General features: G+C 37.2%; 1 protein-coding gene and 1 pseudogene across 2 annotated transcripts in view; one reads left to right on the top strand and one right to left on the bottom strand.

Annotated features, from left to right (window-relative positions):
- Positions 1 to 26060, top strand: part of Epg5 (ectopic P-granules autophagy protein 5 homolog (C. elegans)) — a 109342-nt gene that overhangs the window by 67369 nt on the left and 15913 nt on the right. The window contains exons 27-36 of one of the 2 annotated variants that reach the window (XM_013510404.1): positions 1267 to 1429; positions 12308 to 12450; positions 13366 to 13522; positions 16187 to 16381; positions 17482 to 17695; positions 19787 to 19935; positions 20603 to 20804; positions 21315 to 21387; positions 22779 to 22882; positions 24289 to 24464. In XM_013510404.1, the coding sequence (XP_013365858.1) occupies positions 1267 to 1429; positions 12308 to 12450; positions 13366 to 13522; positions 16187 to 16381; positions 17482 to 17695; positions 19787 to 19935; positions 20603 to 20804; positions 21315 to 21387; positions 22779 to 22882; positions 24289 to 24464 (1576 nt within the window). Of the gene's footprint in view, positions 1 to 1266; positions 1430 to 12307; positions 12451 to 13365; positions 13523 to 16186; positions 16382 to 17481; positions 17696 to 19786; positions 19936 to 20602; positions 20805 to 21314; positions 21388 to 22775; positions 22883 to 24288; positions 24465 to 26060 lie in introns of both variants that reach the window. The other variant, XM_005372862.2, reaches the window with a different exon arrangement.
- On the bottom strand, positions 9815 to 10905 carry LOC102005328 (annotated as a pseudogene).

Below are 26060 nucleotides of genomic sequence, written 5' to 3'. Positions count from 1 at the left end.
TGAAATGAGATTTATTTTATCACTAATTTGTGCTCTTTCCACGCACTCTTCTTTTTTTTCTCCCAGTACTGAGGTTTGAACCCAAGACTTTTGCAATGAGCTACAGTTCCCAGCCCTTTTTACTTTTATTTTGAGACAGTCTCACTAAATTGCCCAACTGTGCTCCAACTTGTGATCAGAAATTCTGCCTCAGCCTCCCAGAGTGCTGGGATTATAGGTGTGAACAACCACACCTGGCTGCTTTGTTCTCTTAACTATATTCTTTTCAGAATTAACATAGGTACTTGGTCAAAATGTCAGAAAGACATTTAGTGTTTTTAGTTTACATGGTAGATATAGAATAATCAACTGTTTAAGGATTTTTGATTCAAGCTTGTAGTATTGGGAGAAGGAGTATATGTAGAGATACCTGTTTCATTAACAGTGAATGAGCCATGTATATATGTATGTATGTATGTATGTATGTGTTATTGGGGATTGGACCCAGGGCTTTACAAGTGCCAGGTGAGTATTCTACCACTGACCTTTACAAATCCCATGTAAATCATGTTTTTTTTTTTTTTTTCTTGTGGTTCTAGGAGCTGAACCCAGAGCCATGTGCATGCAAGGCAATAACTGGCCACATCCCCAGCCTGTAAATCATGTTTTATTGACAGTTTTTTTCCTTGGTTATGTTTGGTCCAGGCATTTATTAGGTATATGTTGTCTGCACAAAAGAGCATCTCCTTTTTAACATAATAACAAAAAATACAGTTAAAACAGTATTGATATCTTATACACATATTTAACTTGTTTTTCCTTCCCCTTGGTGGTGCTAAGGATTGAATCCAGGGCCTTGTACATGTGCTGTGCCACTCACATTTAGCAGTCTTGGTCTTTGACAGTTTCATTTTGAAGTGCTAATATCTAACTGGCACATAAGGCACCCTTTTAGGATGATTAAATTAGGCCAGAATTCTCACTTGTTACATATTTCAGGATCCATTACAAACTCTTGTTGATATAACACAGGTTCTAATTAAAACTTTGTTTCTGGCTAAAAAGTTGTGCTACTTTTTCATAAAGCTTTTTCTGTATTTCTTAACTTCTGGGTTATTCTGTCTGTCAGGAGACAAGATTTGACTAAATCAAGGCACATGGATGTACTTTGGTCTTTTGTTAGTATGGAATACTATGCTGTAATGCTGGGTGGGGGTAACTGGAAGCCTATTACTTTTCATACAACCTTTCTTAAAACTTTAATCTACCTTCTGGGATGTTTTCCAGAATGGCAGCTCTTCGGGAATGTCAGCAGGTTGCCCTGGATAGTGAGCTGTTGGACACAATGCCAAAAAAATATGTTAACCGAGAAGAGCAGACCACCCTACATTTGGAGTGTAGAGGCAGTGGGGGTAAGAAATGCCAAGGAGCAGCAGTTGTAACAGTTCAGGTAAGATTGTTTAAATTCTTCATAATGTAGAGAATTTTAATTGAGTTCCTGCTATTGGCATATCATTGAGAAAGAGTTAAACTGTGTCTCAAAAACATTTTATAGTCTTAGGAGATATGAAACCGCACCCAGACCTAATCACAGATTTCTGTGAGTTCCAGATGAGTCCCACAAGAGCAATAATCAAATAGGAATTCAAAGAAAAGCAGAATCATTGATAAGGTTTTTAGAGAAAGGGACTTAACACTGATCCTCAGGAGACTTTGATGACTGAAGTTTGGATTTAGTTAGAAGCAATGGGGGAATGGAATCACTGAGATATTAGCTAGAGGTCAGAAGCTGTAGCAGTCTGTTTAAAGTTTTTTCATGGGTGGTGGTGAGGGTTTACATTGGAAAGATTGGTGTGAACAACCATTGGGAGCTTGGGTTGCTGCTGCAGACCCCTGGAAGTTCCTCATGGGAAGCAAATCATTTGGGTAGAGCTTGCCAATAGGCAAATGAGACAGGTAACAGTATGACTAAAAATTCAACTACTTCAGTCACCTTTTTGCACTGGACATACAGGCAAATGTTGATGTGTGATATAAGGACTTCAGATTGGAAGCTGAGCTGAATCTAGCATGTTTCAGTACCACTTGACACCAGGCCTTCCTTATATAAACACTTGGCATAACTTATTTTAGCCCCATGTCAACCCTGTGAGGTGGGTATTATTGTCTTTATTTTTTAGATGAGGAAGTAGAGGCTCAGTGGCAGCAAGTGGCAGAGCCATGAGGCCTAGGTATTCTGGGTCCAGAGCCCATGTTTTTTGCCTGCCCTTTACCCTTCTATGAGTGAACTCAGCTTCTCTGAGATAGGAAAGAAACATTTGGAGAGGGACAGTGCCCATTGCCTGACTATATTTGCAGGAAAATAGCTCTTTTTGTTAGCTTTTGGAAATTAAAACAATTTAGAAATTTCCTTTTTTTGCAGATCTGTATTTTAACTGTCCTAGTATGTTTTTATCATGTTCTTTGGGAGCTTTTTTTCTCTAAAATAGCTTTTCCTAATAACATTTTCTACTTACCGTATTTTGATTACCTTTGAAATTTATTTCTGACTTTCTGATCATAGTTGTATACATTTAAATTTAAGAACCTTGACCTGAAAGTCAAAATGAGTCCAACTTACTTTCTTACATTTTGTTGTAAACATGTGAGACTCTAAACATTGAGGTGTTTTTGGCCAGGTGCTTTATAAAGTTAGTTTTCTGCCCATGTATTTTTCCCCAGTTACCAATGCTGTAGTAAGTCCAAAGGTATATATATTTATGATCACAGCCTGGTGTGGTGGCACACACCAGTAATCCCAGCATGTGGGAGGCTGAGGAGGGAAGATTGCTACGAATTGGAGGCATGCCTAGGCTACATAGTGAGTTCAAAGCCAGCCTGCGCTGCACAGTGACACCCTGTCCAACAAAAAAGAAAAAAAAAAGATCACTTGCTAACATAAGGCTGGAATTAAAGTTTGTTAACTTAGGGAGGAGTTTGAGTCTGAGGGAAATACTGAAGATGTATCTGATTATGTTACGAGGAGGATTCCTTGTTGCCAATCTGTGCTGTTACAAATACAGTATTTTTCCATGTTTTAAAACTGTGTATCTTGGCCAGTTTGTTAATTCCCTACAGAGAAGGGAATTCTCCTAAAATACATTTTACAAGTGACTAGTGAGATAAAAACTAATTTGGGTTGATAACTTGCTCTGTGAGAAGTTGTAAATATTTGCTTCCCAGACAAAGGCTGGGTTTTTGGGCTTGACCTGTTAATTCTCAGGGTCTTACAGTGGAAAATACCACTAGCAGACCAGGGAACTTTAATCTCAAGCTTATCAGTGATCTCTTCCTTTCCAGAAAAAGGGATCATAGTATTATATATACAGACCTTTGAATTAAAATTGCTTTTGTTCCTTTTTTCTTTCACATTTTCTGTTTGTTTTTGTTTTTTGAGACAGGGTCTTGCTATGTAGCTCAGGTTGACCTTGAACTCATGTCATTACTCCTGCCTGAGCCTCCCAAGTGCTGGGATTATAAGTATATGCCACCACATCTAGCTCTTTCATAAATTTTTGCTGTTAATTCTCAAACAATAAGATATACCTTTTTCTCAAAGCTTTTGTAAATAAGGAGGGGAAGAAGGGTTGAAGAGAGGGTAGGGGAAGGGGAAAGAAAAGAGTTGAGATATATTATATACAGGTACACATTTCCTATGATGAATGCGATCATTATATATACCTAAAATATACCAATAAACTTAATTTAAAAATACATCTTTCTAAAATACTTTCAAAGTTACTTTGAAAAGAGGTCAGAAAGATTATGTATGGTAAGAAAGATTGATATGAATACCACTTAAATCTTTTTGTAGGCACTCTAAAATGCTTTCCTTTCTCAGAAGAAAAATTCTTAGCTGTCAGTGGTGCTTGCAAAAAAGGGAAAGAAAAATATGAGAAAGGGCAGTCAGGAAGTTCTATAGAAGCCTAAATAATCTGAAAAATTAGACTTTTCTGTGGCTATCACCTCATTAGAAATATGCATATTTTCTTGAAGTAGTTCTTGATTTTTTGCTGGCCTTATTAATTTGCTTAATGCCCTTTCAGTTCAATGTGGGAAGATCTAAAAGTTTCAGAACCCCCACTAATGGTCCTAGGAGTTTAGTGTTAACCCCAGTATCTACTGCAGTAAATATTTTGCATGATGATAGAGAGCAGCAAGGAAAATTAAAAATGTAAAGATAATGTAAAGATTTTGAGAACAAAACAAAATATCCACTCACCACTCCTACCCAATATAGTTCTTGAAATTTTAGCTAGAGCAGTTAGACAAGAGAAAGACAGACAAGGGTTACAAATAGAAAAGGAAGAAGTCTAATTGTCCTTGTTTGCAGAGTATTTTCTATACTTTGAAAACTCAAAAGTACTAAAAGACTTAGAGCTGATAAACATATTCTGCAAAGTAGCAGTATATAAAATTGATATTAAATAGTAGCTTTTCTGTATACTGTACTACTAGTGGACTAGCTGAAAAGAAGTGAGGAAAACAATTCTATTCATGATAGCTTAAAAAAAAAATCTAGGGATCAATCTAACCAAGGCTGTGAAAGACCTCTACAATGAAAAATTCAGAACACTGAGAAAAAAAATTGAAGAAGACATTAGGAGATGGAAATACCTTGTGTGTTCATGGATTGGCAGAATTAATATTGTTAAAATGGCCATATTACCAAAAGTAGTTTACAGATTTAGTGCAATCCCCATCAAAATACCAATAACATTCTCTATAGAATTAGAGAAGAACAATAGCAAAATGCATATGGAAACACAAAAGACCCAGACTAGCCAAAGCAGTCCTCAGCAAAAAGAACAAGGCTGGAGGCATCACAATACCCAATTTAAAATTATATTACAAAGCCATAGTAACGAAAATAGCATGAAACTGCCACAAATATAGATATACAGACCAATGGAATAGAACAGAGGTCACAGAAACAAACCCATACAACTCCAGCCATCTGATTCTGGACCGGAGAGCCAAAAATATACATTGGAGAAAAGACAACCTCTTAAATGATAGTAGGAAAACTGGACATCCATTTATAAATGATGGAAACTAGATGCCTCTCTTTCAAAATAGATCAAACACCTAGGTATAAGTTCTGAAACTTTGAAACTGCTCCAAGAAATCATAGGGGAAACACTTGAAGCCATAGGGGCCAGGCAAAGACATCCTGAATAGGACCCCAATAGCATAGGAAATACTAGAATCAACAAATGAGACATTGAATTAAAGTTTCTGCACAGCAAGGGAAACAGTAAAGAGACATCCTACAGAATGGGAGAAAATCTTACCAGCTACTCTACAGAATATTAATATCTAGAATAAAGAACTAAAAATACTTAACACCAAAATATCAAACAGCCCAATCAATAAATAGACAAGTGAATCAAGCAGACACTTCTCAAAAGAAGACGTACAAATGACCAATAAGTATATATGAAAGAATGTTCAACATCTTCAGCCATCAGGGAAATGCAAATCAAGACTACATTGAGATTACATCTCACCCCAGTCCAAATGGCTATTGTCAAGAATATCACCCCCCCATCCATATATATAGAAATACACACACACACACACACACACACACACACACACACACACAAACATGTTTGTGAGGATGTGTGGTGGTAGGGGAGACCCAGTCTGCCCTGCTGGGGGGAATATAAATTAGTAAAACTTGTATGGAAATCACTTTGGAGGTTCTTCAAAAAAACTAAAAATAGAGTTACCTTTTGATCCAACTATACCATTCTTTGCTGTATACCCAAAGGAATTAAAGTCAGCATACTATAGGGATACCTGCGTACCTGTGTTTATTGTGGCACAGTTCACAACAGTCAATATATGGAACCAACCTGATCTGCTGATAGGTGCCCATCAACAGACAAATGATAATGAAGATGTGAAATGTAAACACAGTAGAATATTATTTAGCCATAAAGAATGAAATTTTGTCAGTTGTAGGCAAATGGATAGATTTGGAGATCATTATGTGAAGATAGTGATCAATTTTTATAGCCTGAAGCTTTAAAACATTTCTTTTGAAAATTATGTAGTCATTACTGACTGGGACTATCCTGGATGGTACTTGTTTAATACTATACCAATTGAAAATAAAACTTATTTTCTGTTTCCTCATTAACAGCTAAGAGCGAGGTAGATGACAGTTGAATCACTAAGTGCCTTGAAGTTAGGACATTATGCAAATCAGTTTGTTTTCTTCTGATTTTTGGCCAAAGATTGTACTTAAAGCTGAAGCCATCTATTACCCAAATAGATGACTTTTGTTATGGATGACTTAATTTGGCAGAGAGAGGTGTTAGTGGAGGATTGGGAGGGTGAGTTCTGAGTGTTAATGACTCAGGGTGAAAGTGTCACTGGGAGAGTGTGTCCTGCAAGATCAGTTGTGTTATGTTTATGTGTAAAATTAGCCCTCCAAGTGCACGTGTCCATTGTGCACTTCATGGCTATGTGCAGTAGTTTTGATTCTCTTCAATAGTGTTCTTTCATCAGATGATGTTGTACTTCATGAGCTCTTTCTTGGTCCCCCAAAATCTCTTAACTACTGCTCATTTTCCAGAGTTTCTGTTCCTTAATTCAATTATTAGATTGCTAGTTGGGCATGGTTCTAGTCCGGATACCCTTTCTTATATGATATCATCTGCTTTCACTTACTATGTGTGTGTGGGTTCTTAATCTGGGGTCTGTGAATGGGCTTTAGAGGGTTGGTGAAGCTGCAACAACACTCTGTAATTCCAGAGATTAAGAATCTCTTACCCATGTACTGATGGTTCTAGTCCAGAATTCTTTTTTGAGCTCGGTATCTAGATTTCCACCTGCCCACTAAACATTCTGCCTGAATGTACTGTAGATACCTCAGACTCTATAGATCCCATACTAATCTCATTTTTATCTTCCAGACCTGTTCATCTTCTAATTCCATCTAACTGGAGATGGCGTGCTGAGCTGTCATTGGTATCAGTTCTTCTCTATACCCACCCCCACCCTATACTTCCCATCTACTTGCTTCCCAAAGTATATTATTTTGGCCTCCAAAACGGCTTTAATTTGATCCCCTTCTCTTTGTTTCCATTACCATTGCCTTATGGTATGGCCACTGCACTTCTCCCTGAAACTATTGCATTAGGCTTCCTGCTCATAATACCTATGCCCATCAAGTCCATTTTCCATTCTACCACCATGCATTTCTGTAGCACAGATCTGAGATGTGCACTGTGGCAAATGCCTATAATTCCAGCTGCTTGGAACACCAAAGCAAGGTGACTGTAAGTTTGATCCCAGTCTGGGCAACTTACTTAGCAAGACCCTGTGTCATTAAAAAGAAAGGCTGGAGGGTAGAGATGTAGTTCAGTGGTAAAGTGCCCCTAGGTTCTACACCCAGTACTGCAAAACAAACAAATGAAAATAGATCTGATCACATTTCCTGGCTAAAAACCCACATTGGCTTCCTAGTACCTAAAAGGAGTGTGACTCTAGGACCTTTTGTAACCTGTTCTTGATATTTTCTCTTAACTGCATCTTTTTTCTGCTCTCATTTCCCGAATGTTCTAATGGTGTAGACTCTGTTTTCTAGATACCACACATTTATTCAGCCCGTCATCCTTGAGCATGTGCTGCTTCTATCCCACTCCACCTACAGTTCTTGCTTTTCTGCTCAGCCCTTATTCTTTGGTGCAGGCCACCATTCTGGAGGTTTCCCCTTACTCCCCCTGCCAGATTGAGATGGTTTCTCCTCTTATCACTGCTTGTGCTTCAGTGCTGCTATCGTTGTCTGCTCTTTTTTCCCTGGCAGACTGAATTCTTGCAGGATACAGTTTCCGTTCTTAATCATTTGTGTAGTTCTGTCATCTACTGTGGCTCCTGGTATGTAGCAGGTTCCTGTAATAGCTGTTGAATGACTCAGTGAAAGCCACTGGCACACTGCTCATTAGAGTGTGTTACAACTTGTATTATAATTAGTTCTATGGCTGTTACTATGTTTTGAATTACATGAGGTCAGCGACCTTGTGTTATTCGTGTTTATATCATCAGTGCCTCACACACATCAGTGCCACAGAGTGGATGTTTTTAAAGGAATGAACAACTACAGGTTTATATCCTTTGTGGGTTAAATTCCTTGATCTAATGTAGTTTTGGATATTTTGTAGATATTATTTGACTATGAAAGGCATAATGGAAGTTGGAACTTTTTCCTACTAGAAGTTAGTGGTTGTTTTTGCTTGTGCTTACTCTTCGGCCCATTTAAACAGCTTACTGCTTTCTATACAAATCTTACCTCGTGCACTGCACACTGCCCACCTGACCTTTTTACTGGAAGACACGTATCCCTAGACTCTTGATCTTGGAAGGTAGTGAGGGTACCATGGCCCTTCTTGGCCCTGTTCACATTCCTTTTTGTTACTTGCATAGGCACTCTCATATCATGGGTATTATGTTAGGTGTTTGCTTGCTTTGTCTCTGTTAATCTTCACAAAAATAGGATGAGCTCAGAGAAACAGGTTTAAACACCAGGAGACTTGCCAGCCACACAGCTAAGTGATTTAGTTAAAATTCAGACCTGCGTATATCTAAATTTCATATGCGTGCTTTTTCCAGGCCATTTTATTTTAGTGCTTCAGCCCTACCTTCTCAAGATTACCAGTGTGATTCTGAGTGAAATAATCAAAACAGTCAAAGCTTATTTGAATGAACAGGTGTACCATTTTCTCTGAGTTGTATGGTTAGAGAATCCATGATCTTAACTGAACACTTTTATTGGATCAACTTTTGAAAGTTAGCTTTATAAGATATGAGTTTAGATGTCAAATCTAACTTTAATGACTCATTTATAAAGATTTTGCATTACATTGTTCTGTTCAACAGAATTTTTCTGAGGAGGAAAGTTCTGGAAATTTCCAGCTGTCTACAAGTCTTTGAACTATATATAGCTTGTTGGGGTATACAAAAGCTGAATATATTTTATGAGAGGCAAGACGTGCTTCTTCTCTGATCTCCTCTCCTAACAGAAGCCTTTAATAATTCAGTGGTATTCCCTGAGGAAATGGAGTGATTTATGATTGGGTTTCTTTTGCTGTTTTGGTATTGTGGGGCATGCTTGCTAGACCCAGGATTGATTTATTGTCATGTGAAAAATTTGTCCATTCCTAGAAATGAAAGGTGGAAAAGACCCATTAAGGGCCTCTCATTATTGTAAAAACTTGCTGAAGGACACACTTTGTCCAACTTTTAGTTTTGTGTACTTAAAAATGACTTAAGTGAAGGGGCCTCCATCATGCTACTTTGTTCTTTTGTCTCCAGCTTCTTGTCATCATGAACTGGGAGTCATTTAGTCTCTTTCATCTGAGTTTAGTCAGAAAGCCGTCAACAGTGGTGGGAGGGCAAAGACTTGTAATACAATACCGGTTCATTTTATAGAAGAAAGTTATCATCATGATCATAAAAAACAGGTGTCTTCAGTGTAATCTCAGAGTTGTGCCATGCTGGGGTTGTGTGTAAGCAAAACAGGATGTTTTGCCCCTAAGCAAAACATTAGGGGCCAGAGGTACAGCTCAGTGGCACAAGTGCCTGCCTGGCAAGCACAAGGTTCTGAGTTTGATTCCTGATACCAAGGAAAAAAAAAAAAACAGGACCATTACTCTTCAGGAACTTTCGGTATAGAATTTATGATAGTAACTAACAGGGACATAAGGGCCTCACTTAAATCAGTTGATGAATTAAGTACAGTGGTACCTCAGTTCATGAATTTAATTTATCCCATGATTTTGGAAAGATGGCCATGTTTGTGTGGGAAAGATGGTCAGTTTGTCAACTTCCAGCATTCTCTACTGTGCCTGCAGGAAAGTCCCAACTCCCCGGTAGCCTGCTGCATAAGGGCTCCTGGGGCAGCTCCCCTTGTTCCCTAGTCTGACTTTATTGCACTTTTTAGCCTCAACCCCTGGCATCAGCCTGCAGGCTTCTCCTCTCTGTTCCTCTGGCCCCTACAGTTGTCTCACTGGTGGTGGTTCTTCTTTTCCTTCTTTTTTTTTCCCCTTTTATTCAGGTAAAAGTTTAATGAAAAGAAAATGAAAAAGAGATTTTGTTCTCCTGGCTGCCCTCAGCAAGCTGGCATTAAGATGGCCCAGTGCTTAGTAGTCTTTGCTCTTTGGGCTTCAGGCCTGATGGTCCACTGCCAGGCCTACAGCTGCCAGATGGGTGCAATTCCCCGTGTTTGTCAATGCACTGGAAGGTCCTAACTAATCTCAGTCTTGTGTACACAGCAGCAAACACAAAGATCATTTACAGTAATCTGCTGAAGGATATCTTTATTATCAGTGATAAAGAGGCCCTGAATGTGGGATGCTTTCATCAGTCTTTTAAGAACCCACACAATCTTGAGCAATAATGCCCTTGTGGTCTGATACCAAGGGAATGTTCATGGGCCTCAGTCTTTCTTGTTTCTTGGGTATGTTGATCCATGCCAAATGACAGAAGTGAGAATCCACAGAAGCTTGGCATTTGAGTTTCTTAAATTTTTCATCTATTATTGAAAGCAGTGATCCATGTAGAGTGCACAAAGGTTGAAGTCGAGAATGTCAAAGAAGACCACAACATATTTCCCTATGTAGTCAGGTAGGCTGACATCTTTGAACTGATCATCTCGGATAATAGCTGTGCCTTTGTTGTTGAGGGTAGGGTGCTAAATTTTTCATTTCCTAAAGACATACTGCTTTCAGTAGTCTAAGCCACGAGGCCAGTCGGGAAGAGGACCCCCACCTTAGTTCTGTCTCGGTGTTGCAACATGGGCTTGTAATGTCCTCTGCATTTGTCCACATCCACAAAAGGACAGTCAAATGCACAAACAAAAGTTACTATGTGAGTCATCATCACTTAGAGAAAGGTATGTTAACAGTATCAAGTAGAAATGACACAGTCTCCAAAAGTGTTGTCCTTTAAATTGAAATAAGTTTAGTTTTTTTAAAGCTAAATAAATTTTATGTTTTACGTCTTTATGAGAACCAATAAAATTTTATCAAAGATATTATGAAAGAGAAAGAAATTGCTCAGAAAAGGAACAACTGAGATGAGGAAAGGGAGAAAAAGAAAGAAAGAAGGGAAAAATATATATGTATATGTATATGTATCTAGAAGGATAGCTGAGATAATTGTACTGCTGATGTCTAATGGTTTATTGAAAGAAACAGTTAATGCTTAAATTTCTTTTTTTAACCAATTTTGCTAGCTTATATCTGGTATTCTGAACAACTAGTTTGAAGACAACAATGTGCAATATAACAACCATTGGTGAATTCCTGCCATCTTGTCTAGTAAAGCTCTGTATCATTTCTAATTTTTTTTATTATTTTTTATTCTCTTCAATGGTTTGATCAATCTTGCATTCTTACATCTGGTAATCTAAGCAACTTCATTGAAGATAACAATATGTAATAAGACAGCCGCTGTTAATTCCTATCATTCTGTTCTGAAACTCTATATCATTTTTATTGTTTTTGTTTTTTTTTGTTTATGTCTATATTGTTATTATTTTGTTATTTTTTTTATTCTCTTTAAAATAAAAAAAGAAAAGCCTCACATTGGAAGACATTGGGTCTGTCTTTGAGGATTTGAGGAGTCAAAACAGGAGTGAAGTAGCATTTTATTCTATAAAATATTTTAACCATTGATAATTGGAGATCATATCAATTTTTATCGATATAAATTTTGGTATCTTTGTAAGAAAACAATCCTATTTAACTGAAGGAAGATTCTTCATGGAAAACCTGAGATTCTTTAAAAAATTTTTTTAGCTAATTAGTACGTGTCATATGTTTACATTGTTTGTGGGAAGTTGGTACATGTACATAACACATCTTAATTCCTTCCTTCATCTTTCCCTTCCCTCCTTCCTCCTCCCCCATCCCTTGATCTCCTTCCTTTTTGGAGGGGTACATATTTGCAGTACATAATATTTACATTCTTTGTGAGGAGTTGGTACATGTACATAATATGTCCCAGTTACTTTTTTTCATCCCTTTTTCCTTCATCTCACCCCTTCACTGCCTTCCCCTTTGAGAACGATCTCTCTATTTCCTGTAGGAAAACCTGAGATTCTTCAATGGTTTTTTGACAAATTTTTCCCTTCCCTCTCAGGTTTAACAAAATTTTGAGTTAAGTTATAATACTAAGTGTGGTAATCTCTTCCTCTTCTGTGTTGTCCTGTTTATAATAATATACCTGTAATAGAAGCATGCAGAGGAAATCTGTTGACTTCCTCAATTTTTATTAGTTTGAAGGCATGTATAAGAATGAAGCAGTAAGCCAACAGCTTCATATTTTACGGAAAGAAGTGAAGCAGTTGCAAGCAGAAGCTGCCAAGCCACCTTCCCTTAATATTGTGGAAGCTGCTGTGCATGCAGAAAACTTGATCACGTAAGTTTTGGCAATACCATGATTTTAAAATACTATTTTGTTATCTTTAATAGTAATCATACATAAACTATACCTCCCCTCTATCTCAAACACCCAATAATTAAATTAGTGCAAAAATCAGCAAACTGTGGCTTTTGGGCCAAATTTTGCCCATTGCCTATTTTTATAAATAAATTTTTTTTGGAACACAGCCATCTCCATTATAATGTCTGTGGCTTTTTAAGTTGCTCTGACAGGGTTGACTACTTGTGACAGAGACTTTATGGCCCACAAAGCTTAAAATACTTATTGTCTGCTCCTTTGCAGGAAAAAGTTTGCAAACTGAGATGATGTGTGGAGGGGTGTTGAATCCTGTTGAGGGTTGAATTGGGGGACTTGGGGTGGAAGAGCAGATCAGGAGAACCACATGTTGATGTTTCTGTCACTGGGAAAGGCACTCAAAAAATGTGAAAATTAAAAGGGACATCTTTATTCTAGGCCCTATTGTCATACAAAAATTTTTTCTTCAACCTCAGCAAGTGTTTTAGTTTCTAAAATTTAGAGAAGTCAACATTCTTCTGTATAAAAATGTTTAAAATTGTGTTATATGAGATATAAAAAGTTAAATAACTGAATTACACACAAAATATGAAAAATTATAATTTTTCTTACAAAGTGTAGGAATATTAATTAGTTCTACAGTTGATTTTTGTTTCTCCTGGGGAAGCATAAAATCATTACTGTTTGTTGAAAGTGAATTGTTGGATAATGTTGGAAGAACACATTTATTGGGTGAAATATTTCTAAGATGACATTTGTATAGGGCTCTGAGGATGCTAACAGATACTGTGTGAGAAATGTACAGCATCAAAGAAACACCTGTGAATACAGGTTCTTTCACTATAGAGCAGTACTTGTATCCATGTTTTCCCACAGGGCCTTAGTGAATGCCTACAAGTTACAGCCGACACCTGGGATTCAGAAAGTTGGCATTAGCCTTTTCTTTACTGTTGTAGAATATGTCAGTGATGAAACACAGCGTCATCCTCCAACAAGACAGTTCTTTACTTCATGCATTGAGATCTTGGGACAGGTAAGGTTATTCTGTGTTGTTACTATTGTTCAAATACTCTTAGTGTCTGCAATGTCTTCGTTAGGTACAGTCAGCATTCTGTTGCAGGTTGAGTCTTGCCTAAGTCAGAGCCTCTTGGAATTGTTGGGTTTTTGTTTTTTTTTTTAATTTTAAAGAGAGTAGTAAAAGAAAAAAAAAAGAACATTAGGAGCATAACATCACAAACATAAGCAGAACAAAGCAAGAACATTAAAAGTGATGCAGTGTTTCAAAACAAAATGATAGGAAGTAACAGTGGTTGTTATATTACATATTGTTATAGTCAAATATTGCATATTGTTGTTGTCAGTGAAGTTGCTCAGATTATCAGATGTAAGAATGAAAGATTGTTCAAACCATTAAAGAGAATAAAGAAACAATTACTAGATAAAACATTAGAGATAATACAGAATTTCACTAGACTTGTTGACTTCTTTTTTTGTTTGTTTGTTCTTTTGTTTTTTTCTGGTACCTGGGATTGAACTCGTGACCTTGCGGTTGCCGGGCAGGCACTGTGCCACTGAGCTAAAGCCCCAGCCCCTGACTTGTTGACTTCTTAAGATGTAAATGGAGCTTTTGGTACAGAATACTGCTTTTCATTTAAGAGACATTAAATTATCTGTATTAAGAAGACATCAAGATTCCATCATATATTCTTGGCATTCATAAGGCTCTTTATTGTTTTAAAATACTTCTAAGTGCATTATATTTCACCCTTCCAGTGACCAGTTGATGTAATTTATATCTTAAAGATGAGAAAATTGGTCTCTAAAAGATGGAGTGACAATCTGGATGTGGTGGTATATACCTATAATCCCAGCACTGGGGAGGTTGAGGCTGAAGGATTGCAAGTTTGATGCCAGCCTGGGCTATGTAGTCAGTTTGGTGCCAGCCTGGGGTGTGTAGTGAGACCCTGTCAAAAAAAAATAAAAATTAAAAAAAAAAATGTCCCTTACAGAGTGCAGCTGAGAGTGCTGGAGCTGAGACAGGGCCTAGGGCTTCTGACAGTGCTCAAGTGCTCCCTCCACTTCTCCACAGTTGTCTCCCAGTTACTGTTCTTGGCTACCATTTATTTATCTGTTTGGCTTACAGTTAAATGTGGAGACATTTAACGAGAGCATAGGCAAAGTATCTGTATAGATCTGTGAAATGTGTATCGTAAAAGAAAGGAACACTACTTGTTTAAAAAAATGCGGAAACACAAATTATGTACTCCCACTTGAATTCCATTGAATGGATGTGTATAAACAAGTGATACTGAACAGGCATTACAATCAGTTTTTTTCTGAGAAGTTTTTTTTTTTGATCATAAACTTAGTATGTTCTTATTAAAGCAATACAGATAGTATAAAAGGTGGTAAAGAAGAAAAACTTCTCACAGTCCTAACCACCTGGACATACTAATTGTTTTTTTTAATTTTTTTAAATTTTTAAATTTTTAAATTTTTTTGGTTTTTCTCCGGTACCAGGAACCGAACTCACGACCTTGCGCTTGCCAGGCAGCCGTTTTGCAAATCCCCAGCCCCCTGGACATACTAATTGTGTCACTAACATTTTACTACAGTTTGTCTTATGTATGGGTATTCATTTGTTTGTAAACATGATCTATTATCCCTGCTTATTTATGGTTGTATAGAGATGAAACACTTAGGAATGAACATGTTATTTTGTAATCTCTTTTTATTTAAATATATCTTTTAGATATTCTTACATGTTAATAAATACCTGTATCATCATGTCCAGTTTCAATGTCTGTAAAGTGTTCCATGACACAAATATGTTGTGTGATATTAATCTTAGTGGGGTTACTTAGGTAGATTGTTTTCCTATGGTAAGGCCAAGATAAATATGCTTGTGTATCTCTGTGAACTTTTTGGACACTTCCCTCCCTCCCTCCTCTTCCCTCTCCCTGCTCTCCCCCTTTGTTGGTTTTTTTTTTGAACATTCTTGTAGGAACTGTGTGCTTTCTGATTGCTGTGTAAGTGTTTTTCAGACTATTAACCTGATAATCTGGAATGTGTACATACATTTTTCTAGTTTGTTACTTTTTTTTTTGCCTTACGGACATTTAAATTTTAATATATTCGCCTATTAGTTTTGTCCTTTATTATTTTTGTTTGTGGTCAGCCTTATCAAAGCCTTCTTGACTCTGGGATTATTTAAGTACTTACATCTTTGTACTCTTTTAATATTAGAACCAAGTTTAAAAAAGGTGAAGTTATTCTGAATATAAGTATGAAAGTTAGCTTTTTAAAGATATTAAAGCCACATCTCAACAAAATCTGTAACTTAGAATTTTATTTTCTTGACATAATGCAGAACCATGTGGAATGCTTAGTAACTGTGGTAGGCACATTGCAAATTTCTGGACTAAAATTACTCCAACATTTTAATCTCTTTAAAATTGTATAGTACAGTTAACTCATAATTATTTATATGTGGCTTATCCAAATAGATTATACAGAGTTTTAAATGGTATCTACATTGGAAGTGATAGGCTAATCTATGTTAATTTTATATATTTCTTGATTGTTTCATATTTTCATTTAGAAGAAACTCACCTTTTTAGTGCCCCTTGAAACTTACTTGTTTACATAAAAGTTGCGAAAAGGGGGAATTTGGTGATATTTTCCTCATGTTTTTAAGGTGTTTGTCAGTGGCACTGAATCAGAATGCAAAAAGGTACTTCAGACCATTCTGAAGAACAGAAGGCTCTGCTCTCTTTTGTCTCCTTTCTTCACTCCCAATGCTGCACCTGTGGAGTTCATACAGCTATATGAGAAAGTGGTGAAGTTTCTAAGCGAGGACAACAGTGACATTATTTTCATGCTCCTAACCAAGGTAAGAAGCGATGCAGTCCTGATGCTGTGAAACAGAGAACACAAAAATGATTGTTGCTTCTAAAAATGGAAGCACCCCCAGAGTTTTGGTTCCAGATGATCATAGGTCGAAGGCCTTTTTCACTTTGCATAATCTTCAGGTATCCTGACTGACCCTACAGAGTTGCTCTTTGAGGGCATGGAACTCTAGTTGTATTGTGTAGGATAATCATAGTCAACATAGTATAAAAAGGACCTCTTCCCAGGCCCTCTTCTAAAACAGTACAGATTTGAAAATATTCATAATAGTTTAATGCATCCTTCCTTTAAATTTATCTGAATTTTTGCCTAAATTATGTCTGATAAATGAATTGTAATATGTCAAGTCTCTTACATTTGGAATAAGCCATACAAACAATTTGTCTTTGTCCTAATTTTGAATAGAATACTCTGTGAGACTAAGGCAATGATTTACTTAACCAGTTGAAAATTTCCAAAAATTTGCACAGACCTTACCTATTTTACCTTCAATTGTATTTCTGTGACACTTAAGAAGCGATAAAATCTTGGTGTTTTTTAGAGCCTAGTGATTGATCTTAATCTATAATAGACGGTAACGTTTTATAGTTTTGGATTCTGGAATGTAATACAACAGTCTGAATTTTTATTAACTGAGGCAGGAAAATGATGCAGCTCAGAAACATGGCTGTTAAATCAAGACAGTTGCATAAAGTGGCTGCTTGGTTATGGTCCTGTGACCAGTGAAGGTGAGCTATAAGTTTTGATCTGGGCCTTGGAGAGGAACCTTACTGTTAGATAGAAGAGTGTGTATCTTTCAGTAACAGAATAAAGTGATGAACCAATAAAGAATGGTCAGTAAGATTTTTATATTACAAGAACAAAGCTCTTGAGATCCCAGACAGTACAGATGGTTTTGTAATGGTTCCAATTAGCGAAGTTTTTATATCCTTCCCTATGCTTGTCCGTACATTTTAGTTTCCATTTTTATAAGTTGGTAAATATGAAGTAATCTTTGCCTTTTGAACTAAGTTTGCAGACCTTTCTACTTCACTTAATTTTCTAGTGTAAATAAAACTGCTTCTTGTTTCTTTTTCTTTTTAGTTCGATCTTAAGCAATGGTTAAACACCACTAAACCTCCTCTGTCTGATCGTACCAGGCTTTTGGAGTCCATTCATTTGGCACTTACTGCCTGGGGCCTGGAACCAGATGAAGATATTTTGATGCCATTTAATCTTTTCTGTAAGCACTGGACTTACCTTCTACTCTACCAGTTCCCTGACCAGTATAGTGACATTCTCAGGCTGCTGATGCAAAGTAAGTGTGTTTAATTGTGGCTAAGCAGATCTCAGGGAATACTTAATACCATATTTACCACTCTAAAGACATCATCCAAAAATGTAATACAATAATACAAGAGTTGGAAGTCACTGATCATCACCTAAAGGACTTGATAAACAGTGCCCCGAAAGTTGACATGAGAATGGTCAATAATTGTCCTGAATGCTAGGATGGGCCCTGATTGGGCAAGACAGCACTTAGTCCACATTCTTCTGTTACCTTTTAATCTTAACTTTACAGCGTCTTGAAGTGGGGTAATGTGGGAAAGGGCCTACTTTCTCTACAGACAACAAATTTGGTTGGTTATTGCAGTTCCAAATGGGAAAACTTTGGGTCATTCCCCCTACCACACATGTAATTGTTTTTTGCACATGTATTTTGTCGTGGTATAACAGACTGTACTTATATTTGCCAACGGAAAGAGCAACATTAAATTTTCCACATTCCCACCATTTCTGTCCCAACTTCCTGCAGTTTTCCATAGGAGTATTGGAAGATTAGAGGAAGAATAAAGCATCTTTTTTAATTTTTTGAATTTCATTAGGGTATAGTTTTGTTGAACATTGGACAGTGAGAAGTATTTACAATTTTTCATGCCAATTTCATATTGTTTATAGATGTAATGAAAGCCTTAGTTTTGCTTTATACCAAGTCTTTTGTTTTGTTTTGTTTTTTGGTTTTTCTCCGGTACCGGGAACCGAACTCACGACCTTGCGCTTGCCAGGCAGGCACTTTGCCGCTGAGCTAAATCCCCAGCACCTATACCAAGTCTTTGTATTACTTAGAAATTAATCAATAGATAAGTTAGTGATCTGTTGCGTTGGGTCATCTGAAGGATCCTTAAATGTGTAATCTCTCATTTTCAAAGCACTTCAAGCTTTAATTATTTCCTACAAAAACAAGTTGCAGAATAGATGGAGAATGGTGGTAGGGAAACACATTTGAACCAATTTTTTTCTTTTGTACAAGTTTTAATGAAGATGTATGTAGCTAATAGTCATTCTATAATTTCAAAATTTGATCAAATGTGTATTACAGGTTCTTCTGTGAAAGGTTTAAAGAGTTTTTTTTACCACTGACATATATTTAGCCAAAAATGTTGACTTACCAGGAAAAGAAATTCAGTTAAAGGCTCAAGAATAACAGTATTATACCTCTTAGATTCTATGACTTACACCCTCCTGGCTTCCCTTCTCTACCTGGTTGCCATGTTGGTATTCCCTGGATTCTATCCTTAGTCCTTCCTAGTCATTCTCTGTGAGTGAGCCTGTTTTCCCTGATACTTCTAGGTCTACATGATTCCCACATCCGTAGCTTGATTCCAGGCCTCTGCCTTGTGATCCAGACCATAGTATCCATTAGACAGTTCATTGTCTCCTAGATGCCTGCCACCTCACATATTGCAACTGGCACCATAATCCTTCCTCTCTGAACCTGCTCCTGTGAACCTATTATCCTGTTTGACTCCTACCCCCTGTCTGTTTGGAAAGCACTTTAGGAGGTGCTGTTCTATCCTGTGGGGTGTGAGGTTGCTAAGTAGCAGAGTTGGGACCAGTTGGGAATGCCAGCTTGGTGATCTCCACATGCTGCCTCTGGGTCTTGGTTTAGGTTTTGCCTTTGGTAAGAGTAGAATTTTTGAGCTACTAGGAGACACCTTCTCAAGAGGCTGGATTCTGGAGTTATATTCTGTACCTAGATCCCTTGTCCTATTATTGTTGTTTCTCTCATACTCGTAGACAGCTGTTAACTTCCAGCTAGGAAAGTGACACCTTTCTCATTCCCCAGGAAGAGTTGGAGGTTAGCCTCCCCACCTGACTCTAGCTCCAATGGCTTTGGCAGAGCTCACTTTCAACCCGGTTTACCAGGAAAAAGGAAAGTAAAATATACAGCTGGTCAATTCTTTTAATGGGTTCTCTTTACTTTGGTCTTCTTACCCAGGTTACTCCTGTGATTTGGTTTGAATTTGGGTGTAATTATTACTGTGTTGAATCATGTGTTCTTTGATTCAAGTAGAAAAATTTAGTTTGAGAAAAATGCTGACTTGCTCACTCTGTCCTTGCTCTTTAGGCTCTGCGGAGCAGCTGCTGAGCCCTGAGTGTTGGAAAGCCACTCTGAGAGCCCTGGGCTGCTGCGCCCCGAGCTTCCAGCAGGAGGCATCTTCTGCCAAGAGTGCCATGCTTCAGGGCTCTTCAGATGTTCTCTTGTCGGACAAACAGGTGCATAGCTTTTGGGTTCTATTGTATTTGTATTTTTCCATTTCCCTTGCTGTTTGTTTTTTAAACAATCAGAGCACATTTAGAAGTATTTTGAAAACCTGCTTTTGAATAATACTTTATTCACAAAGCTACTTTTTTTGCATTATCTTTAAAAGCCCTGTAATTTCCTTCGCTACCCTTTGTCAGGATTGCTTTTTAAAAAAATTAATCCTGAGTCTATTTTTTGCCCAGCTGTCCAAGATAAAGCCAGGGCACCCCCTGAGTAAACCTTCCATGCCCCTTAAGCCCCCTGACTCACCCAAGACCACTGTAGTATCTCTCAGAGCCCCCGGTTTACCAATTTTACCTCCTCTGTGTTCATATGAAGATTAATTTGAAGGTTCTGCTGCTCCAGAAAAAGAGTTTTAGACCTGCTGATTTATTGTTCATGTTTTTTGTCTTTACAGCTCTTAAAGGAGGGAGGGGAGAAAGAAAGGGTAGAGGGGAGGGTGGACATGATTAAGGCACAATGTATGCACATGTGGAAATGTCACATGAAACCCACTAATTTGTACAATTAATATGTATTCATTGAAAAAAGTCAAAGGCTTGCTATATTCTCAGCACAGTCTTTCATGCTGTGCCAAAAGTAGATAGTAAGCATTTTTGGATTTGTTACCTCTTCCAGGTAATGGAGACCATAGAGTGGCTTTCAGACTTTTTCTATAAGCTTCGGTTATCCAAGTTGGACTTTAAAAGCTTTGGTTTATTCTCAAAATGGAATCCTTACATGGCTCATGTGAAGACACTCTTGGGCTACCTTGTCAAAAGGCTGATTGACTCAGAAATGTCCTCCTTGGCCCAAGACACATCTGCTGGCAACAGAGCAGGTAACATGCTTCTATTACAACATGAAATAGGGTGTTCTGCCCTTCCAGTAGAAGAGATTTGAATAGACTTATTAGATGTATATCATGTGTCAAGGAAAGGAAATAGAAAATATAGTACAGGTGCAAGCCTACATATGTGTCATGGCTTTGTTCATTACTTAGTGAATACAGGATTCTTACTGCAGCTCATATCTGCCTCTCCTTTGCAGGGTGTGGTGCAAAGAATTTTCGTCCTTTTGTTTACCTAGTTAAGTAAAAGATTCTGAATATTAAGCATTTATCTTAGAAATAATATGTTATAAAATTACCCATGACATTGTAGTATAATAAATAAAAATTCTCTAACTCAAATTCATTGCAGCAAATGAAAATATGAGCATACTTATCCTAAACATTGTTTATATAGTAACATAGGTTTATGCATATATAAAAAAGTAGATTTTTTCTAAAATACTACCAATGGTACTGACCAAAGATGAGCTTGTTTCTTTAAAAATTTTGCTGTTTCAGTGCTGAGATCCTTACATTCTGTAATCATCCAACTCTTTAAGCCGTGGATCCTGGTTTTAGAGGACAATGAAAGGTAAATAGTTTTTCAGATATTTGAATTTCTTTGACATTTATTTATTTAAAGTTCTAATGATGTTTGGTAAAGGTGATGTGTTCACAGATACAATTTTTAGTACAGGTTATATATACGTTTAGAAAATGTTTACAAAATTTTAGACATTTTCTATGAAATTATTAAGCTGGGGTGATCAGAGATGTCTTGATATTTATTTTGGAACAAAATGGGACACTTATTTCCAGTTTTTCACAATAAAGAAGTTAGATGCTTTTGGTACTTACTTTTAAAAAAACAGGTACTGTTCTCTTAGGTTTTGATAATGTAACACTACAAGTTAAGAGACTTAATTTTCTCCTTCCTCAGTTATTTTGAGGAACTAAGTTGACTGTCAGGTTATTGGGTGGGAAATACCTTTTAAACATGGAGCTGTGCAATTAAATGAAAACATCATTTCATAAGCACTTAAAATACTTAAGAGAAGTAGAGCTACCTAATGCATTGAGTTGCCTGATGAGTGTTTTTGTCTCTGAAAGTATACAAAGAAAAACTGGTGAACCTTTCAAGAGTTTTATAAAATTACAACAGTGGTAGAAGTCAGATTTTATAAGGTGTTTCCAGAGCATTAATTTAACTTAAGTGTTAGAGAATGTGTTTCTCATCTCTCAGCTGATTGGTTAGTGCCAAAGCTGGGCCTGAAGCTCAAGTCTTTGACTCCTGTTTCAAGAGTCTTTGGATAAACCCATGCTGCTTCAAGAGCTCTTTAGGGAAAACATGAAAGGTTCTGGATCTTTGCTTTTAGTAAAGCGTTATCCTTGCATAAGGTACAAATTGAAGGATTTTGTAGTGACTGTAGACTGATCAAAGCACAGGGTACTTGTTTATTTCCAAGGCAAATTAATAGAATTTATTTTGATACTGGACTTTGTAGACCCGATTCAAAAATGAAATTTTCATATGAAGTTCTTTGATTATTTCTTGTCTGTTAAATTTGTGGCCATCTTCTTGTTACATAGAATTGATTGATGGAATTACTGACTTATTTCATGCTTTGGGTAGAGGAAAACTTCATGTAAGGTATTTTTCTAAGGCATTTGAAATGTAACCAAGGTGTTGAAAATTATAAATTGGATGTAAAAAGATGTTAATTTAAGGGTACTTAGGTAGCACTCTTTTGAAACTTAATTGCACTAGAACAAAGGGTAGGAAAGAGGAAATAAAATTATATGGTTGATGTTACATGATACAGTTACCTCCAAGAATCTAAAGCCTTTGAAGTGGTACTAAATAGGTACTAAGGCTACATAATACAGTGTTTTCTGGAACCTAGACCTGCCCTATACTGGGAACTACAGTTAGTTAATCATGGGGACTTCCATTTTTAAGCATGTTTCTTTCCTTTAAAGCAGTCAGCAGTGGCATTACCCCTGGCTGGAGAGTGATGCTGTGGTGGCCTCCAGCATTGTGCAGTTGTTCACCGACTGTATTGACTCATTGCACCAGAATTTTAAAGGTAGGGAGATGCTAACTTATGTCTCTGGTTAATATTTATTTTTTTCCGTAAGTCTTTCAAGTCATTTTACCTTTGCTTTCCTATTCAATTTTATTTTATTTTAGTTGTTAGACAATTACCTGTGATTGAGGCAAGGTCACTGATACAATTATTTACTGAGTTTGTAATCTCTTATCATTTTTGTGAAGTTGCTCTACCTTTGTCAGGTACGGAAGAATTGTAGCTGTTGACTCTTCAGATAGTGCCTAGCCCTCATTTTCTGAGGAAGCTCCCTATTGCTTTTTATAGTGGCTGTACCAATTTATATTCCCACCAACAATGTATAAGAGTTCCCTTTTCTCTGAATCCTTCCTAGCACTTATCTTGGGTAATGATCAGTGATGCTGAGTATTTTTTGAAGTACTTACTGACCATTTGTGTATATATATTTATATTTTTTTCTCTCAGGTGCTGGGGATGGAACTTGGAGACACTCTGCCACTGAGCTCCATTGCTAGCCCTTTTTTTATGTTTGACTTTTAAATCAGGGTCTCGCTAAGTTGCCCAGACTGGCCTTGAACTTTTAATCCTCTTGCCTCATTCTCCTGAGTAGCCAGAATGACAGGCATGTACCACCATGCCCAACTTAGTCATTTTTTTGAGAAATGTGTGATCATTTCCTCTTGAGGAATACTGCGTTCCTCCAAGGTGCTAAATAAATGAAGCGCTAAATGCACGAGACAATATATGCTGTAGGCAGCGGTCTGTAGAAGTATGTTTGAGTAAAAAGCCATATATTTAGAAGGTGGTTTTTGTGGGTTTTTCTGGTTTTTTTTGGTCTTTTTGAGACAGGGTCTCAATATGCAGTTCAGGCTGGCCTTGGGCTCACTTTGTAGCCCAGGCTGGCCTCAAACTCGCAATGATCCTCCTATCTCAGCCTCCTGAGTGCTGGGTTTACAGGCATGGGCCACCATGCCCAGCTATTTAGAAATTTTTAAGGAAAGTTGATTGCTACTTACCAGCTGTCCTACACCTGCTCATTGCAGTTGCCCAAGTATAGTATTCACCTTATTAATCTGCCAGTGTTCCCCCTTCCCACACATGAAAATCTTTGAAATTGGGTAAATGTTGAAAACTAGATTTTAGACTTTCAGTTCAAATTTGTGTTTTATAATAGCTTCCTTTTAAAAAGATAAACTGCTAAGTGTGATGGCACATGCCTGTAATCCCAGCCCTCATGATGGTGAGGCAGGAGGATCACCACACAGTCAGGGCCAGCTTTGGTGACATAATGAAATCCTGTCTCAAAAAAATCCATCCATCCATCCATCCATCCGTCCATCCATCCATCCTTCCTTCCTTCTATCCTGTATCCCAAATGTATCAACTAAAGGCTTTCAGGTATATATTTTCTTTTTAAATTCTAGACAAGCTGTTGCCAGGCAATGAAGGAGCCCTTCGGCTGCACCTGATGCATTACTGTGAAGCATGTACAGCACCTAAAATGCCAGAGTTCATTCTGTATGCTTTTCATAGTGCTTATCAGAAGCTCCAGTGGAAAGATCTGCATCCTGACCATACACTCATGGAGGCCTTCTTCAAAGTGAGCCCCTCACTCTTCTTGTCACATCCTAGAGACCTGCTTCTAGGGAGTAGCCTGGTCCCCCTGGTTGCTCTGCAAAGGGACTGCGTGTGCCAAAGTGGGCTGTGCATACATTCCATGCCACCTCAGTGATAGTTGTGGAAAGCACCAGCTCATGGAAATAATTTAATTGTGTTTGTTAATGAATGATAGAAAAACATCTACCTCACCTTTTTTAAAACTCAGAGAAAGATTTTGTCTTTATTTTGTATTTTTGTTCTTTTTTTATTAGTATATCTTTGTAATACATAGTAATTACATTCATCTTGGGGAATTGCTACATACACATACCACATCTTAATCATTTTTACTTCTTCCCTTACCCACCCTCAAATCCCTTCCCATTTCCCCAAAATCTACCTGTTTCCTATCACTGTCCTTTATTTTGCTCTTTAAATTTCTCATATTTTGGGTTTCTCATAAAGAGAAACTACACACTACTTAACCTTTTGTTTCTAATTTATTTCCCATAGCGTTATGGTCTAGATTTTGTCTTTAAAACATCATCCACTAGACTTTAGTGATAATGTGGTATGGGTACATAGTTCAGTGACTGTCTTGCTTAGTCTTGGTTGGTGTTTATGTGCATACATGTTTTTCTATTGTCAATTAGATTATTTGTTGTAAATGTTTTACTAAAGCAGAAATATGAATTGGTACTCAATCCATTAATTTCTTTTAGCAGTTATATGAATGAGTAATTAGATTATAGGCAATAAAATGCATTGTGATTATAGAAAGAACTACAGTGATCCGAAAAAAATGCCAGTAAGTGTATGTGTGCGTCTTCAGTAGAAGCAGTAATGACAAAAACAGGCATTGCAATATGATTTATATGAGAGTCAGGCATTTGGAGCTGTTTTTGTCATTCTTAGTTTCTATTTAAAAAATTCTCAGTAATTGTGGCTTAGGATTTTATGATAGTTTCTGTTCATTTTTTGGTTAGTCATCAGTTGATTTATGTTTAGTCTTAATGTCATATTTATTATTGAGGCACCTTAAATGCTTTAATTGATACAGATCTACAATTATTTATGATGATTAGTAAAATATACTAAAGCTTTTTAAGTGCTTCAGTGAAACCTCACCCAGTGCTGCTCTTTTTTTTTTTTTTTGGTACCGGGAATCGACCTTGCGCTCAGGACCTTGTGCTTGCCAGGCAGGCGCTTATGCCGCTGAACTATATCCACAGTCCTAGTGCTGCTGTTATACCTACTCTAGCCAAGGTCAAGAGAAGCTGAGGGCAGTTGTGTTAGAGAAACACAAGACTTCAGAGTGCTTTTAGCTAGGCTTAGTAAATGAGGCAGGCACTAAATAGGTATTTAATTACCATAAAGTAAATGAAAGTTGACTTAAAGAGCTGTAAGATTAAGTTTTTATTATGTAAGAAGGTGACCTTCATGAGAAGACTGATTAAATAGTGATTTGGTCTGGCAAGGGAGGCTGTAGAGTCTCTGTCTCTACAGATTTCATACTAATGGTAGATGCCCCTGGCCTGCCCAAAGCTTGGAATCTTTTAAATTTTTTGTACCTGGTTAGCACAATTTTATATATATA

The sequence above is a fragment of the Chinchilla lanigera genome, unplaced genomic scaffold (assembly GCF_000276665.1).
Source record: "Chinchilla lanigera isolate Chin_1 unplaced genomic scaffold, ChiLan1.0 scaffold00001, whole genome shotgun sequence".
Taxonomy (NCBI): Eukaryota; Metazoa; Chordata; class Mammalia; order Rodentia; family Chinchillidae; genus Chinchilla; species Chinchilla lanigera.
Note: the sequence above shows the minus strand (reverse complement) of the source record. Positions and strands in the feature narration are given on the sequence as shown.